Below are 15,686 nucleotides of genomic sequence, written 5' to 3'. Positions count from 1 at the left end.
GATGGGATCTACTGATCGCGCCAAGGTGTTAGAGGTGTTGGCCTCAAGAGCATTGGCCGCGCGCTCTAACGTCGTGTTAAGACCGCCAATATTAGTCCCCATATGCTGGATGGCCACAGGCATCGTCAGGTGTGCAGACTTTGCCGAGTCTCCCGATTTCGTTGAATGTGGGGGGCAGGTAACGATATCAAGCGTACTTTCGTCATCATCAATCAGCTTCCGTTTACCGGAAGCTGTTAATGATGGCGCACTAACACGGACCGACTCAAGGGAGGGTTGCTGTGCAGCGTCGAATGGAGGGAGGCTCTCTGGGGTGAGGGGGGTTGCGCACTGGCCGCCTGAAATAGAGCTGGGGAACTCGATCCCATCGAGCGCATCTCCAAGGTCCATCATATGGACCTTGTCAAAGGAAAGGGGGGTGACTGCGCTGCTAGAAGAAGGCGAAGGAATGATGGGAGGTGGTGTCGCGATGGTGGCAAAGAACGAGTTGTTGTTACCTGGCTTGACAGGTATGAGACCTTTCAGCGCCTCATAGTGCTTCCAACCCTTGTCCCGGAGGCCTTTGGCCTTTGGATTTTTCTATTGATTCATAGTAATTAGCATTGTCATAGTAGTTTGATGCGAATTAAAATCACTTTACCTTCACAAAGTCGGTCCACATGTTTTTGGACTCTGGAGTGATTGAAGCTCCGTGTTCCATGCTGTAAGATAGTCCGGAAGCGTTGGCCACTTTGTCGACGACGTTGAATGTACCATGGAGCTGAAACTCGATCATTAGTGAGGGTACCAAGGCTGATATAGTAGTAGTACATACCTGCTGAAGGTACAACAATTCAGATGGTGAGTCTGAACAATGTTGGGTCTTGCAGAACCTAGCTGCTATTTGACCCTAAAGGGTTTCTGGACCAGGCTCAAGGCTCAGAGAAGAGGAAATATGATAGAAACTTGCTAAGTACTCAGACTCATACTGGTAACTGGTGAAAAGATAACTTGATTATGTAAGCTACAAAAGTGCAAACATAACACTAAGGTAAAAACAGTCTCTGCAAGCCTAGCCAGAAATGAATCCCTACACCGCCCCCATTTTGATTGACATGCTACCGCTGTTTTGCTTGCACCCAAGCAGGGGTGTTTTTCCATTTCAGCGGCAGCAGCAACCCAAAACGTGTGATCAAAGTTCATACCATCACCACCTTGTGAGCGGTTGGTGGTGACATACTGGATGAGGATGGTTTCGTCTGCTTCCGTCCACACACACCGATCTCTCACTTCCGTTAGCTCTGCACCACCACAAGCACTTTTTCTGCCCCGAGACATCCTGTAAGAGTTGCAATAATGGATAGATTGTAGACGGGTAACGGGCATGCCTACTACTTAGTATTGATTGATTAATAAGGTTGGTCACACTGTGACCAGCACGGTCCTATGATTATGAAAGCAAAATATAGATTCTAAACCTGCGTAAACTGGCGCAAATATTGGTGGCCGAACAGACTCTACAGTTCGACTCCGACACGTTCCCATCAACGTGCGCACGTGATCCTGACTTATTTGATTTCAAATTTTGGGACCGACTTCCGTCAGAATACAAGGACTGAAAAGTCCCTTTCTGACGTTGTATTGAACCATCACTGTTATCCACGGACTACCCATTTTGGGTACATCTCGATATCTCGGGTTTTATCTGCTTATATACTACCTCACCATCAACATCACCTCCCCATCGCTGTCAACACTATGCTCCTGCCGCTGCCTATCTGAAGCTACACCAGTCGACCGCACCTCCTCCTACACTGCACATCCACCTGCTTCTTCGTGCTCATGCAGCAGCACTTCATCATGCCCTATCTCTGCCTCTGTTTCGACGTGGCCGCAATTCAATGTATATCGGGCCCATCGAGGTTCCACCAATGCGGAGAGAACGACGTTGCATGGAAGGACCAAATCGAGGACATCGAAGGTGAGCAAGTTGAGCAGTGATAACTATCTGACTACTCATGTTGACTAGGCCCACGACACCTGATGTGAATGCCGAAGGGGGCAAATCATGATCAGATTCAGAACTGGCGTCAATGCCATGAGTGAACGGTGAGTCTGTGATCAAATTTTAACGTCATTTGTATCCTCATGTGCTCGTTTGTGCAGCCATCATGTCCGGTTCTTCCCGAAGAATTCAAGAAATGTTGCATCTCAGGAATGTGATGCTAGGGCAGCACTCTGTTTTTGCAACCACCATGTCTGCCCAACCACTTCGGGGAAGTCGCCTCGTCATTCAGACTCTGAACCCTACACTGCTACCTCCAACGGCCCGTGGACCAAGTGGTTCTAGTCGTGTACTCATCAATAACCTTACGACGAGCACTGGTCAGAAGCGCAAATGTGTGCAAACTCTCATCTCGCAGACTCGATCTACTGGTTTAGCAGACTGTCAGCCCATAGAGTTGCCAGTACTTCCCCCTTCGAACAAAGGTGATATCCAGCCAAATGTGTTGGAGCAGCCATGCCTGCTACTGGAGACAATGCCGTCTGATGCACCAGATGATGACCTCGTTTGGAATTCTGCATTGCTGCACACCAGTGATCTGTACACCCGCACCTTGTACTGGGATGCTTTAGTAGCAGCGGATGCTGTTTTTAGGATTAGTGTGGATCTGTGGGTATTGCAGGATTGGGATGGCGAAGAGGAAGTTCTACAGGTAGGTGTTACGACACACGGTCGTGTGCGACTAGGATGATCTAAACAGCGACAACCACGACAGTGGTACCGAGTGCTGAGAGTCGTCGGCCTTTACAGACAAGCAAAGGTTGCGTACTCAAACGTAGCTCGTGGTGGTTAATGAGGGGTTACGCTGAGATGATAGCAGGGTTTACAGACAGTGAGAGGCGTCACTGAAGGTACGAGTCGATGTCGAGCAGGTAGCTTTAGTGGGACAAGGAGTTCAAGGGTAAACCTAGTAAGATTAAAGTAAGGAACGTCTACTTTAATCTTCGACCTTATATAAGGCTACTCTTCGTATCTAAGCTCAGCCTAAAGCTGGGTTCTAATCTGCTTATCTACATGAGTCAGAGATAACGTCCATGAGGCGGGCTTCTATCGTAGATAGGGTCCATGCAGTACCCTTCTATCAGTACATGAGGCAGCACGAGGCTTGCCTTCTATCTTGATAACATAAATAGGTCATCTAGACCTATGTCGTCATGTGTCATCATATGCGGTCCAGACCGCTTATCTAAGCCAGCAGTTGCCACTTATCGTCTATCATCATCTATCGTCATAGAGCTGGTGAGACTCCGGTATCGTCTATAGCCGTGCGGTGGCAGAGGGCTGTCTGCTGGCAGGGGACTCATGCCATGTTACTGTAACAGTAGGAGAACAAATGCATAGCAGAATTTTTGTACTGACTGGACCTTCTCAGCTTGGATCTTACTTTCATGTGGTCTACCTACCTCAGAGTGACGATGAATATGGGGTTGCGTGTATGTGTCCACACTGGAAGGCTGCTCATGCCTGTATCCACCAGGACACCCTGTGTTCCTTCATCGACACCTTGCGCTGCCTCCCACTTATTGCTCCATTCCCGGCCCCTCCTGCAGTTTTATTACAGTCGACACCCTTCAATGACAAGTTTATTTTCTCTTGTGCGTCGGCTATGGGTCGCTATGAGTCTGGAAAATGTGTTGTTGTTATGTTGCAGCAAGATGGCCATTGGCATTGCCATTCGTGTCGCTACTCAGATGCTTGCAAGCACAAGCCACATGCGAAAGCTTTTGCATTGGAAGCCGGACTTATGGTGAACATGCAGGATGGTCATCAAATGGGTGCGACGGATGATGCAGCTGGTGATGAGGAGAGCGCTGTCCTTGTTCGTGCGGCACAATGTGGAGTTAACTTGGCAAAGCATCGTGCTATCATATCTCCCCATTCCTCCTCTGCGATGGTGTGCTCTACCTGCTGAACGAGCTACCCTTCCTCTCTGACAAGTGTCGACCAACTCTCACTTCGCAGTTGAAGATTCATCGCAGTGTGTCTGTGGGTTATCGATGCCACAAGCAGTCCTCCAAGGCCATTCTGGTCCTCGAGTATTAAAGACAGCTGTGTTATATGGACTTACTGCCCGACGAACAGTGTCAATTGAGTTGCTCCCTTGTCCAGTCTGTTGCCATTCTCGTTGTCACATCGGCCCTGATCTCAGAGACCATGGTATATTCAACTGGAACAACACAATGTTATTTTTGCACGAGCTGTTGAATGCATACACGAATTCATACACTGCATCAGAGACACCATTCTCTGCATTTTGTTTGACTGTGCGACGTTCCTATCAAGATGCTGGAGATGAAAATAGCTTTTGTTCGGATGACACCTTTGTTCGAGTCTGGTTTGCCTTCACTCAACGACAGTGTCTTGACAGTGGTATGCAATGCCCTACATGTGGCTCATCTCCTGACATTGTAATCGCGGATGGAGTCAGTCTGGGAACTCATGTATCCAAATTGACGAAGTCCATCTCACCACCAACCTCTGTTGATGAGAGGAGTGAGCGGGTGGACTCCATATCATCATATCGTGCTCGATGCCTTCCAGCTATCCCTCAGAAGGACATTCGTACCACAGTGAACAAAATTTTAGATGCTACAATCACACATATTCCTAATATCCTGCCGGACATGTCAAAGATCGATGTGCAATACCCAGAATTGTCATCTTTCATCCGCCTCTATTGTTCAAATGGCACAAACAGCCCATATTATTGGACTTATCGAGATCTCATTCAACAAATTGCTGCACCTGATATCGTATTGCAGCTAATACCAGTGGCAGCAATTGAGCCATTGCAACAACTGAGAGAACGAGGGAACCCACCAAACTGGTTACAGAGTATATGTCCAGCGTTCGGAGCTGTCATCAATGCACATGTGAATGGGCAATGTCCCATCCCAAATGACATCCGAAATATTGCAGGTTGGCTTGCAGCTCGTGCGGATGATGTTTACACTCGTTTAGCACAACATGAACCTAGTCCCATGCTTCAGCCCACATCTGAGCCATGTGAGAAAACAGGGACGTGCTATGGCTTACCAGAGATACGGAAACAACGTATATACTCAAAACTTCAGTATGACAACCAAGGACTTGATCGGGATGCAGAAGAAATGGGTGACTGCAACAAGTTTTACAAAACCTACTCCAAAAACAATCTCACTGGCGGCATTCTCGTACTTTGGTGCACACATTCTGTCTGTCTCGGCTTTCACTCTATCCCAGTTGCAGAAGGCCGAAATGATGTCTTTTCTGCAATCTACACCCAATTTCCGGTTGCACCAAAAGTCATAATTTATGACTTTGCTTGTCAACTTGCACCATACAGCTTCGTTCGTGAAGCCCGCTATTTCCAGCACACACGGTTCCTTATTGATGAAATGCATGCTCATGATCACACTCGTTGTGGTAAAGCATGTTTTGCAAGCAATGCTATGCGATTTGATGATCGTGTTCGTGCTGTAAACACCAGTGCAGCTGAATGCGGGAATAAAGGTATCAAGAGGATACGCAAAAGTGTCAGTTTCATGATTCACGATCATGCAGTACAGTACACCAAAGTTTTTCTTGATATCTGGAATCGGAACACGATCAATAGGATATATACCATGCATGCTAAGTAGATTTATTGCCTGTTGTGATTAGCCAGTCATAAATGTATGTACGTAGTAGCCAATTAAGTGATTGCAGTAGAAGTTGCAAGTAATGTATATGTAGATGTCCATTGACATCATCTCGTTAAAACCTTAAATATTATATGCACTAAGTTCAAGTTGCTGGGTAAGTGATGCAAGCTGAGCTTTGACTGCCTGACAACGTTGCTGCTCAGCCAAAAGCTCATGACTATGAGCCTCCTGAAGATTTTGGAGCTCATTCATGACTTGGTGCTTCTCAGCCTGTGCCTGATGAACCTCTGCATTGATCGCAATAATGTCCTTGCTGCTCAGTACTTGTTTACGAACATATGCCATTGCCGTCTCATGAATGTCCATGATGGGATGGTGATCTCCCTTCACATCAAAAGCTGCCTGTAAGGCAGGAGATATATGGATCACAGATTTTCCGTTCTTCGATAAGATAGATTCTGGTCTATAGAATGGCAATAGTAAGTAAATATGAAGGAAGAACAAAAGCACTCGTACCTTGCAATATATAGGAAAATGAATGGTCTTGATGCTTTGTCCAGATCCTCGACCTAGTAGGAATGATCACCAATGTTGAATGAAAGACATAGCATTCAAAACATACCATGCGCACGAGTCTACTTGCTCGTTCACTATGAGCTTTGGTCCTATTACGATCATTTGCAATATACAACACTGGCAAATAGTCAGAGTCAGTACCATTCAGCGGTCAGCACAAAAGAACATGTTACCTGAGCGATGTCGTTTCTTATTCAGCTGCTTGCCTTCAGTTTGCACCCGCATGCCTTCAGCAGTGTTATTCCGATACTGCAAAGGAGGAGCAACGTCCCCTGCAACATCATGAACAAGTGTGAAGTCAGACGAGCGATATTGACCATCAACAATCTGATCTGGCTCATCTGCGCAGCAACTAGCAGGAATCAAGACATCACTATCAACAGCACTAGCACTCGGCTCCAGCGTGACATCAGTACCATGCACATTGGTATCCTCGCTGCTCGACTCAGCAGTCACACAAGTGTTCATATCTCCGCTGTTCATCTCCAGAGTTACACCAGTACCTTCAAGCATATCAAGTTCACCTCCGTCATCACTGAGATGCCCATCCATCATACCCTGCATTGAACCAGCACCAGCATTCAGGAGGTCTTCATGCACAGTACACATGAGAAATGAGTTGAGAAATAGACATAGCACGACAGACCTTCCAATGAATACCAGCCAGGAGGTCCTGACACTTTATCCAGCTCCTGCATCTCAGCAGAGTAGCCCTCGAGAAAACGAAGAAAATCAGTAAAGTTAATGTCGCCATCATTTGACTCAGAGTTGGCAGGTTCTACCCCATCATCAGAGGGTGTCGCAGATGAGCTAGCCGCTGTATCAATAGCATCAAAGATGGGCAACTGAAAGGCATGTGAGTCGATCAATTCAACATCACAAAACATTGCCATCACTTACTGTGAGCAACGGCCCAGGGACAGAAACGTTCACTGTATCTACAGATGATATCACATGTGTCGGATCCCCAGGGGGGCTGCTCACATAAGACCGAGTCTTCTATCAAGCAAAGTCAATGATTATAGAAAAGAAAGCTACAAAAAATCCACCTGTCGCTTGGATGGCCTAGCACTATCATCCAGTATGTGTATGGGTTGAGCTTGAGATGCTTTGCGAAAAGGGCACTTGTGACCCTTCAAAGGAGGTGGTTGACCAGAGTCGTCAATACATCCTTTCCTGCATTTGGGGGCTATATTAAGGTCAGAATCAGCGTGTTATAAACGAGTCTGTGGGTACGTACACATACTAGTACTTGCACCAACTTGAAGTGGAGGTGGGTGCGCAAGGTGGGAGAGCACGTCAAGGTCTGACTCAAGGATAAGAAGTAGGCTAGATTCAGGAGGTGGGAGAAGACGGACCGTGGGAGGCAGGAGATTGTTGATGAAGACGAGGTGCAGCAGGTGGGATATTATCAAAGATGGCGAGCCACGGGAGGCAGGAGATTGTCGACAAAGATGAGGTGCAGCAGGTGGGAGATTATCAAAGACAGCGAGCCGCAGGAGGCAGGAGATTGTCAACAAAGACGAGGTGCAGCAGGTGGGAGATTATCGAAGAATTGATGAAGACAAGGCACAGCAGGTAGCAGAGTGCGTCGCAGAAGACAAGTGGGACAAGCTGGAAGAGGTTGTGCACGAGGGGCAGATACTATCCAAGGGAGACCCGTGCAAGAGAGTGTCAGAGGCAAAACCTGCTCATCGTGCTCACCGGCGAGCACAGTAGCAGCGTTTCGAGTGTCAAATGGGAAATGAACACTTAATGAGAAGTATGAGAGGGTATAAAGAAGGTTTCGAAACGGAAACTCCCGTCGTTTCCCGATTCGGTGATCCTGGTAAAACACAGACAGGTCAATCCTTGTCAAACGCGGTGTTATCAGTCTTGGTACTTCCATCAGCGGTTATCCCCAAATTTTCAATCAACCATTGTCACATAGTAAGTAAGATAAATAGCAGTGCATCAGATAGTTCATGGTGAGGGGACTCAGCTGTCTACCACATAAATTTTGTTCTGCACTCGTTCAATCATGATACTCCGAGTCACTCCGAGCCCCTCAGGAGTTCTTCTGGGATTTTGACGAACGACTCTTTTCGAAGTCGCGGCACCTATGTACCGACCAGCGGTCTTCCCTTGCAGCAGCCAGTGTGACACAATCAATGTGAGCGAAACTATGGATCCGGCAAGGCCTCTTTGATTTTAATAAGTAGACACTGAAACTTTTCACTGTCTATAAACTGTTTAAACTGTGTAGTATACGTCTACTTACTATTTACTCGAAAAATCGTAGACATAAACTAAACAGTTGGAGCCTTACTTCTAGGACAACAGCGGTGGTCATTGTTACGTTTCCACGCGGTGTCACGTGAGGTCTGTCGGGGGGCGGTTGAGCTAGGTAACTTAGTCCGAACCAGTTTCTGAGTGACACATCAGTTATGGCGATAACAAACTAAGGATCGATCGCAAAACATTCACCCGCACATCCTGAGGCAGCTGCGACAGTTGTGTCGCTGAGATCATTTTCGGTAAAATTGGATCACGGTGGTTTATGATCTTGAAGGAATCATGCCCGCTGTACACTAGTGTAGACGCTCCTTCAGACTCATAACTTACATAATTACAACTGACAAAGCAGAATGCACCCGACCCCTACCTGTAGACAGTTCAGAGTCATTAGGATGAGTATTCGTCTACTCGATTTGGATACCTACAGGAGACGAGGGGCACATGGGCAACAGATGGGCAGGTATCAAACGTAATTAGTATGTAGTGTAAAATCACTGTGAAACTGAAGGGCTGCTGAGCGTAGCCCAGGCCTGAGTAGCTGTGAATTTGGCTAGAAAATTATCCATATCTGATACTGATTCCTCGGTGTCGGTGAGTTCGTCAACCTCTGTTGGCGAGTCTGATTGTTGTGCACGTCGGTTATAGGCTTCTGCATCAAGCACCTTTAAACAGGCTACAAGGAAACGCCACATAAGTGGATTTGTGGGCGAGCACGCGGGAAGCTTTCTACGACCCTGAAAAACGTACTTCTTCTCGCCACATGCCACAGCATCTAAGGTCGCCCATTCATCGAAGGGACGCAATCTCCGTGGTAGAAAGACTCCATTCTCGTAACGCAAGGAAATCCAGGCGAAACACCACATAAACGACTCCAGATCATGGCGATATAGGTGTTTCACCTTGCCTTGTTGACCCTCTTCAGTGAGAAGATCGACCGCCATGAACGGCACCGTGCCGGTGCGTTCGTTGCCCCGAGGACCTGGGTCATCCGCCAATGAGGATAGATCGTAGTCGTTTAGAACGCCTATCCGCTTGCGGTCTTTCCAGTACCACATCAGATTTCCAGGGCTGACATCTCGATGATAGACCCCTTCCTTCCAAAGGGTAAGGTGGCCTGCATGCCATGTCAATGAAAGCCACGTAAATTCAATGAAACACGTACATAGAATGCATTGACGCCATACGTCAAAAAGCTCTTTGCCGTGAAGCTGAGTGATGGGGAAGAGCTTGCGGAACACAAGAATGTAGAGCACGCGACTGCCCTTAGTGGGTTCCGGAACGTCAAGCGCTTCTCGAATTGCGGACGTGGGATTCGTGAACCTGTGGTGCCAAAGCAGCTGAGGAACATGGTCTTGGACAGTTGCGTGCCTCTTAGCGATCTCCTCAACCTTTTTCAGGATCTCCGGCTCGCTAGTGCGACTGGCTTCTCCCCAAAAGATCTTGGCCACCATCCCATCCTTGAACTTACCGTATTTCTTCGTAAGCGCTTCGCTGGTGACAGGGACCACATTGGTCGCCCGCCCTTGCAGTCCGTAGTGCGTCCATCTTTCGTCGTGACTGGTGTGAAGCAGCAAATCCACCTCTCCAAGTTTTTCATCCTTGATTTTGAACTCGTGGCATAGTTTCTCGTCGACTTCGACCGCGAGGAGGTCCTTGTTTCGGCCCCAATCGTGAAGCTCGAAGCGTTGTAAAGCATACAACAACACCATGAATCGCGGAAGATCTTGGATGAAGTTGATGCCTGAGCATTGAATGATCCCTTGTCGATCATAATACCAGATCCACGCGATATCGTCTGAAAAGAGCTTTAATAAGAGCGCAGCCAATCTCAACAGACGAACAAACTCACCGACGACAATAATATTCAGCAGATAGTTGACTGCAAGATTCGCTGCAAACATTTCGGCGGCGTACAGACCCGTCTGAACGGTCACATCTAGATCTGCGTCCGCGTCAGCGTCTCTGTCGTTGGGGTCCATCTTAGGTTTTTTCGCGGTAGATTCCAAAGTGTCTGCGGCCTTGCGCTTGGAACTGGACCCGCCTTGGGAAGGCTGGTCAGCAGTAAGGCCGGAGGATCGAACTGCGGCTTGGCCAATTTAGTTTGATCCTAGAATCGCAGATATCATCACTTACATGCACTGTCGGACGCAGTTTGTGTTGCTGGGGTCTGAGGAGGGCCTGGAGCTGGGCCTGCAGTCCTAAGATGATCGACTGGCAGATATTCTGGCTTGGTAGGGGCATAGTCTGTCAATGTATACGAAGAGGGGGGCGCCTTAATCCCTTTCGTCTTTCTCTTGAACTCGATGCAAGCTAGAACATCTTTCCAGGGGAGATTGTGCGGCTTTGCCGTTGCATTCGTGTCCATATGAGCCTTGCGCTTCTTCTTGCGCTGCTCGCCGTCGTTCCTCTCGTTCGTTTCTTGGTTCGTTTCGTCCTTTTCATCGTCCTTTTTGTCATCCTTTTGTTTGCCCATAGTGCTGCCCTTCTCATCCTGGAAGGAAGCGCATGCGGTATTCAAAGGAAGAATCACGAGGTCGGGCTTCCGAGTTGATTTCTTGGTCTGGTGCATCTGGTGCATGGGCATATCGTTCTGCTGGCAGATCATGTCCACTGTGGGGACAGGAACACGCATCCCGTCGACCTTGATCTCCTCAAGACAAGCGAGAGCATTGTTAGTAGCTCTTACGAAAGGGCCGTAGAAGTTGTTTTCTACTCCTGGACGTACGCTTGCAATCATTGTGAGCATCAGAACGTCCGATCAGCGAACTCAAGAGCGAGCACTCACTATTCGCTGAGGGCTGTCTCGATGTCAGAAGACTTTACCAACGCAGTGGAGGCCTGTCCATTGCAAACCGGCAGAACTGCCTTGAAGCACTTTTGCAGAAGCTCGGGCTGTTCGGTCTCGGGAGCGGAAGAAGCGCGCTGCAGGAGGGCTTGCAGCATGGCATCTGCCTTGCACTCCTTAACCTGCTCAATATCGCGTTGAATCCATGGGCGGATTTTCTTGACCCTTGATGGAATGTCAGGTTCTACTCAATAACGAGTTACGACAAGAAACGTGCGCACTTGACACCGAGCACGCCGATGTGCTCGCTGACGACGGAAGCCCCACGGCTGTTTGGTGTGGATTCTATTTTGCTAGCACCTGAAGCTGATGCATTGGCGCGTGGAGGAGTAGACAAAGTGCCAGTCTCGCCTGCAGGGGACATGGCACTAGACGTTCAGTGTCAATGATTACGCTGATTGAATGTTACGAGCAGAATTGATGAGGGGGAAGAATGCAGAAGACAACAGAAACAACTGCCTGCCTTATATCTGGTCGACCAGTGTGGCGCAAATGTTGTGGACCATTGATGAATCTGATGCGTCACGGATATGGATTCATGACTCTGGCCTACAGTTCGACTCCGACAACGCGTTCCCATCAGCACGCGCACGTGACCCTAACTTATTTGAATAAAATTTGATTTCTGAAAGTCTAGTACTGATATTCACCTATACTCTAGTATGTACTAGTATTCGCCAGGAATAAGATCATAACAGTGCGCCAGCTAGTTCAACCTTTTCACGGTGAGATGCACTCTACTTTCTACTACATCAATGATCATACATCTCGTTCTCGGTACCCAATCAATGATACTTGCTCCGAATCCCTGAGAAGTTCTTCTAAGAATCTTGATTTTTAGATTCATGTTCTCAGAGTAGAACGGAGTCCGATGCTCGCGCCATGGTCCACAAAAAGAAGACAGATGGACGACCCAGCCGCAGTTCTCTCCTAGTATTCTGTTGTCCTCCTACAGATGCCGGCCACATTTACGCACTTACAAGAAGTCTGCTGTAAACTTCTGTCTTTTTCTCCATCCGAAAATGCCGTAGAGGATAGTGCTTAACCAAATATATTCCTCCATCAATTTTCCCGGCTGGGTCCGAGTCGATCGTCCATTGTTCAGCATAGCACCTTATAGTATCACCGTGTTCGGACATCAGGCTGTCAAAAACTTTCAGTGCTTCTTGATTTCCTTGGGCGCAATTTTCGAATCTTGCATGATCTTGGTAACGATGGAAAATAAAAATGTATGATTATTTTGCCGTTGTTGAGTCAGAGGGCGTAATAGATGTCATTGTAGCAAGCCAATTAGAGTTGTTGCCTCCTCCACCGCAGTTGTGTTCGGCTCCTCTAGTCGCAGTGGCCATACACCCACGGGAGCGAAAATGCGACCTATCTGATCCATGTACATCAGCGGGTTGGATTGTATTACAGAACACTACAGAGCGCTACAGAGCGCTTTGTAGCACTTTGTAGTGAATTACGTTTTCCTGATGTACATGCTGATTTGCGACCAAGCACAAGAATGTGCCGTATCCAGTGCCCAACCCAATCGCCGAAACATGGTCTATATGTGAGATGTCGAAGCCTACAGCGAGTTGTAAAATAAGGTGAGAACGTCTTCACAAGTGCAATTATACCGCTCTCACTAGACAAAAACAGAACTTGCCGCCTCAGGCTCCCAAACGAGATCATGTGTGTAACACGGCAGAGGACTCGGAGATGCTAGTACGGGAAATACAGCGTATGTGGGGGATGATCGTGGATTGATGGCAGTAGAATGCATGATCAAGATTCGGAGGAGTTAGAGTCGCCTGTGAGTATGGGAATTCGGGGCGGTCGATGGGTTCGCATGAGGCCTTGAGGTTGCTACAGATAGGCTTTGGAGCCACGGTCTTGGGCCGATGTCGATGTTCATAACTTCTCCTCGCCACATACTTTGGCACTTGCAGTACCCTAAAAATCAAGGAGACAAGACCCCGCCGATCAGAGAACGTCATCTTTGTAACACAGGTAAATCCACACAAGTACCCAGATGAACAACTCGAGATCCAGGTGCTCGACTTCGCATCCTATGTGATGAGATGATCAAGCGCTCGCTGCAGTTGGCAGACTAGAGTCGCATAAGATGCCCATCAGGGTGTCTTATCCTTTAATCTGTAAGACAGTATGTTTCCAAGGATCACATTATCTCGACGACTGACCGCTGTATTTAGTAAGAGATCATGGTGACCTGCAGCGTGATCTTTTAACAGCGAATCATATAGACGCGATGAGCTACAAACATGAAGTGGATCGGCTCTGCACATACGTTGAAAAGGTCTTCACCATGCAGCGCCCTAATGGGTCGAAACTCACGGAATATAAGGTTGTAGAGCAGGCGACTACCCTTGGTTTGTTTCTAGAACCCAGGGCATTTTGGTGGTCTCTTGTTTCGCGATCTCGGAAACCTTTTTTGATATGTCCGGCTTGCAAGCGCGTCTCTGCTGCTCGATGTAGGGGATTCATGAACCACGATGGACACGTATCTATTAAGATCTTCGCAAACATACCACGGGCAGAAACCTCGGGGTTGAAGGAGATGACTCGCTGAAACGTGAATCATTGACTGAGGACGCTGTGAACCAAAATCTTTAGTGGTTTGATCAAGGCACAACTTACGGGATTCCACGACTTGCAAGTGAGTTCAGCAAGCGTGTCTATTTGCTGTCCTTCCCGACTGTCACGACCTGTAAGGATAAAGTGTATATTAACTGTATTTGCTCTGTCCTAGTAGCGCACTGCACTCGTCATCTACTAAACATGACAGTGTCTTTTCGTTTCATTCTGCGCAATGACGAGTCACTATCATGCATGTATTCAATTGGTTTGCCTACTGGAGGCTCAATCAACCAATCCCTTTGTCCTCAAATACTCCCTATGTTCAGCGCGATGTGCAAGCACTTGCTTGTCAACCGAGCGTCTCCAAATTGGTATGCCAACCTACAGTCAAGCGTTAATCATGAGTTCAAACTTATCATGACAAGGTAGGTACATACAAGAGCAACCAAATCCAACACGAAATCGAGAGCAGCGTTGCTTCTAGGTGCACAACCACGCGTTGAAGCTCGAAACAAGCTCGTAATGAGATCAGCGGTGATGTGCGCATGACCTTTCTCGACACCTAACCAGGCCAAAGGTTGGCTTAAAGTTGTAGATGTAGTCTGACGAGACGACGTACCTGAGAGTAATCCAGCAGCAGCCTGCTCCGCTGTCAGACCTTCATCCGCCGACTCAATCGTTCTAGTAATAGCCGGCTTCGTCTTGTTTTCTTCTTCGAACCCAGGGGTATACATTGTCGGAGGGAAGAAGATATGAGTATCGATACCATACAACATTAGTTCTGAATGCAATGAATCAGCCAGTCCTACCAAGCGTGTCATCAGCATCACCCCAGAGTCAAGCAGACAGCATTGCTTACCACGCAGAGCATGTTTTGCAGGCGAATACGAAGAATATCCAATCAAAGACATATATCCAAGCGTCGAAGACACCAGCACGATCTTCCCCTTCTTATTCTCGCGCACCATTTGTTTAGCAGCAGCCTGTTCATCATTCGCTAAACGTCATGTTCTTGTCCGTGATCTGAAAGAGTTGAACAATCGACTCACGAATGCGGACCACGCCTGTATCCAGTACCCATTCGTCATTCCACTTGAGAGGTCCTCTGGCTGCATTTCAAGGAGGTACATCGGTTTTGCAGCACCTGCGCATGCGAAAACGGCATCTGGAACTTTGCCGCCGTGGGCATCGCTAGCAGCTTGGAGAGCGGCAGCAGACTCCTTTGCGGTGTCGAGGGAGAAGGAAAAGGCTTTGAAGACTTGGTCTGGGCTTTGGCGATTGGCCTGTGTACGATATTTAGAACGAACGGAGGGTTTCATCCCGGACACGAACCTCAAGCTCTTTTAAAGCATCGTCGAGTTTGCTTTGGGTTCTTGCTACTATGGAGACGTGGGCACCTTTTCGCGCGACGAGTTTGGCGAGTGCAAGTCCGAGACCTTGGCTGCCGCCTGTAATATAGACGTGCTGGGGCCATGCGCGTGAATTACTAAATCATCGAGGAAGACTTGTTGGCTCACCAACCCCTTTGGACTCCATTTTTTCGACGAAAACATGAAAGATGACGAGTAAACAAGTATGAGGAGTAATAAAGCCCTGGAAGCCAATGAGGTCCAGTCAAACATGTATATTGAGTGCTTTCGGTTGAATCGTCATACACTGGTGGATGACGGAGTTAACAGGTATTGTCAGCGAGGCGGTAGGGAAATAGTTCATACACAGCCACTGATCGAACGGTTTG

General features: G+C 47.8%; 4 protein-coding genes across 4 annotated transcripts; 2 read left to right on the top strand and 2 right to left on the bottom strand.

The window, feature by feature from the left end:
• Positions 1 to 2,600: 2,600 nt before the first annotated feature.
• F5147DRAFT_554823 (uncharacterized protein) lies at positions 2,601 to 5,223 on the top strand (the record flags this gene model as incomplete). Its single annotated transcript, XM_041430477.1, has 5 exons — positions 2,601 to 2,696; positions 3,417 to 3,723; positions 3,766 to 3,879; positions 4,013 to 4,902; positions 5,086 to 5,223. Coding segments are annotated over 5 exons (1,545 nt in total), but the record flags the coding sequence as incomplete, so codon positions are not given.
• A 3,388-nt stretch (positions 5,224 to 8,611) lies between these two features.
• F5147DRAFT_263040 (uncharacterized protein) lies at positions 8,612 to 11,909 on the bottom strand. The gene is made up of 6 exons (XM_041428922.1): positions 11,587 to 11,909; positions 11,306 to 11,530; positions 10,654 to 11,246; positions 10,370 to 10,600; positions 9,683 to 10,315; positions 8,612 to 9,634 (listed from the first exon to the last, which is right to left on the bottom strand). The coding sequence occupies exons 1-6, from the start codon at positions 11,727 to 11,729 to the stop codon at positions 9,012 to 9,014; spliced, it is 2,448 nt and encodes an 815-aa protein (XP_041291020.1). The 5' UTR covers positions 11,730 to 11,909; the 3' UTR covers positions 8,612 to 9,011.
• Positions 11,910 to 12,592: 683 nt separating this feature from the next.
• F5147DRAFT_762061 (uncharacterized protein) lies at positions 12,593 to 14,117 on the top strand (the record flags this gene model as incomplete). The annotated part of the gene is made up of 7 exons (XM_041440565.1): positions 12,593 to 12,752; positions 12,888 to 12,957; positions 13,000 to 13,091; positions 13,141 to 13,163; positions 13,300 to 13,360; positions 13,564 to 13,740; positions 13,884 to 14,117. The coding sequence occupies 7 exons, from the start codon at positions 12,593 to 12,595 to the stop codon at positions 13,982 to 13,984; spliced, it is 684 nt and encodes a 227-aa protein (XP_041291019.1). The 3' UTR covers positions 13,985 to 14,117.
• Positions 14,080 to 15,656, bottom strand: F5147DRAFT_703680 (uncharacterized protein). The gene is made up of 7 exons (XM_041437860.1): positions 15,466 to 15,656; positions 15,281 to 15,412; positions 14,998 to 15,231; positions 14,808 to 14,931; positions 14,568 to 14,753; positions 14,386 to 14,510; positions 14,080 to 14,329 (listed from the first exon to the last, which is right to left on the bottom strand). Exons 1-7 carry the CDS (start codon positions 15,568 to 15,570, stop codon positions 14,231 to 14,233), a joined length of 1,005 nt encoding a protein of 334 aa, XP_041291018.1. The 5' UTR covers positions 15,571 to 15,656; the 3' UTR covers positions 14,080 to 14,230.
• Between the last annotated feature and the right edge of the window lie 30 nt (positions 15,657 to 15,686).

The sequence above is a fragment of the Suillus discolor genome, assembly GCF_016758755.1.
Source record: "Suillus discolor strain FC423 chromosome Unknown F5147scaffold_40, whole genome shotgun sequence".
NCBI lineage: Eukaryota > Fungi > Basidiomycota > Agaricomycetes > Boletales > Suillaceae > Suillus > Suillus discolor.
The sequence above is the reverse complement of the archived record's forward strand: the minus strand, read 5'-3'. Positions and strand labels throughout refer to the sequence as shown.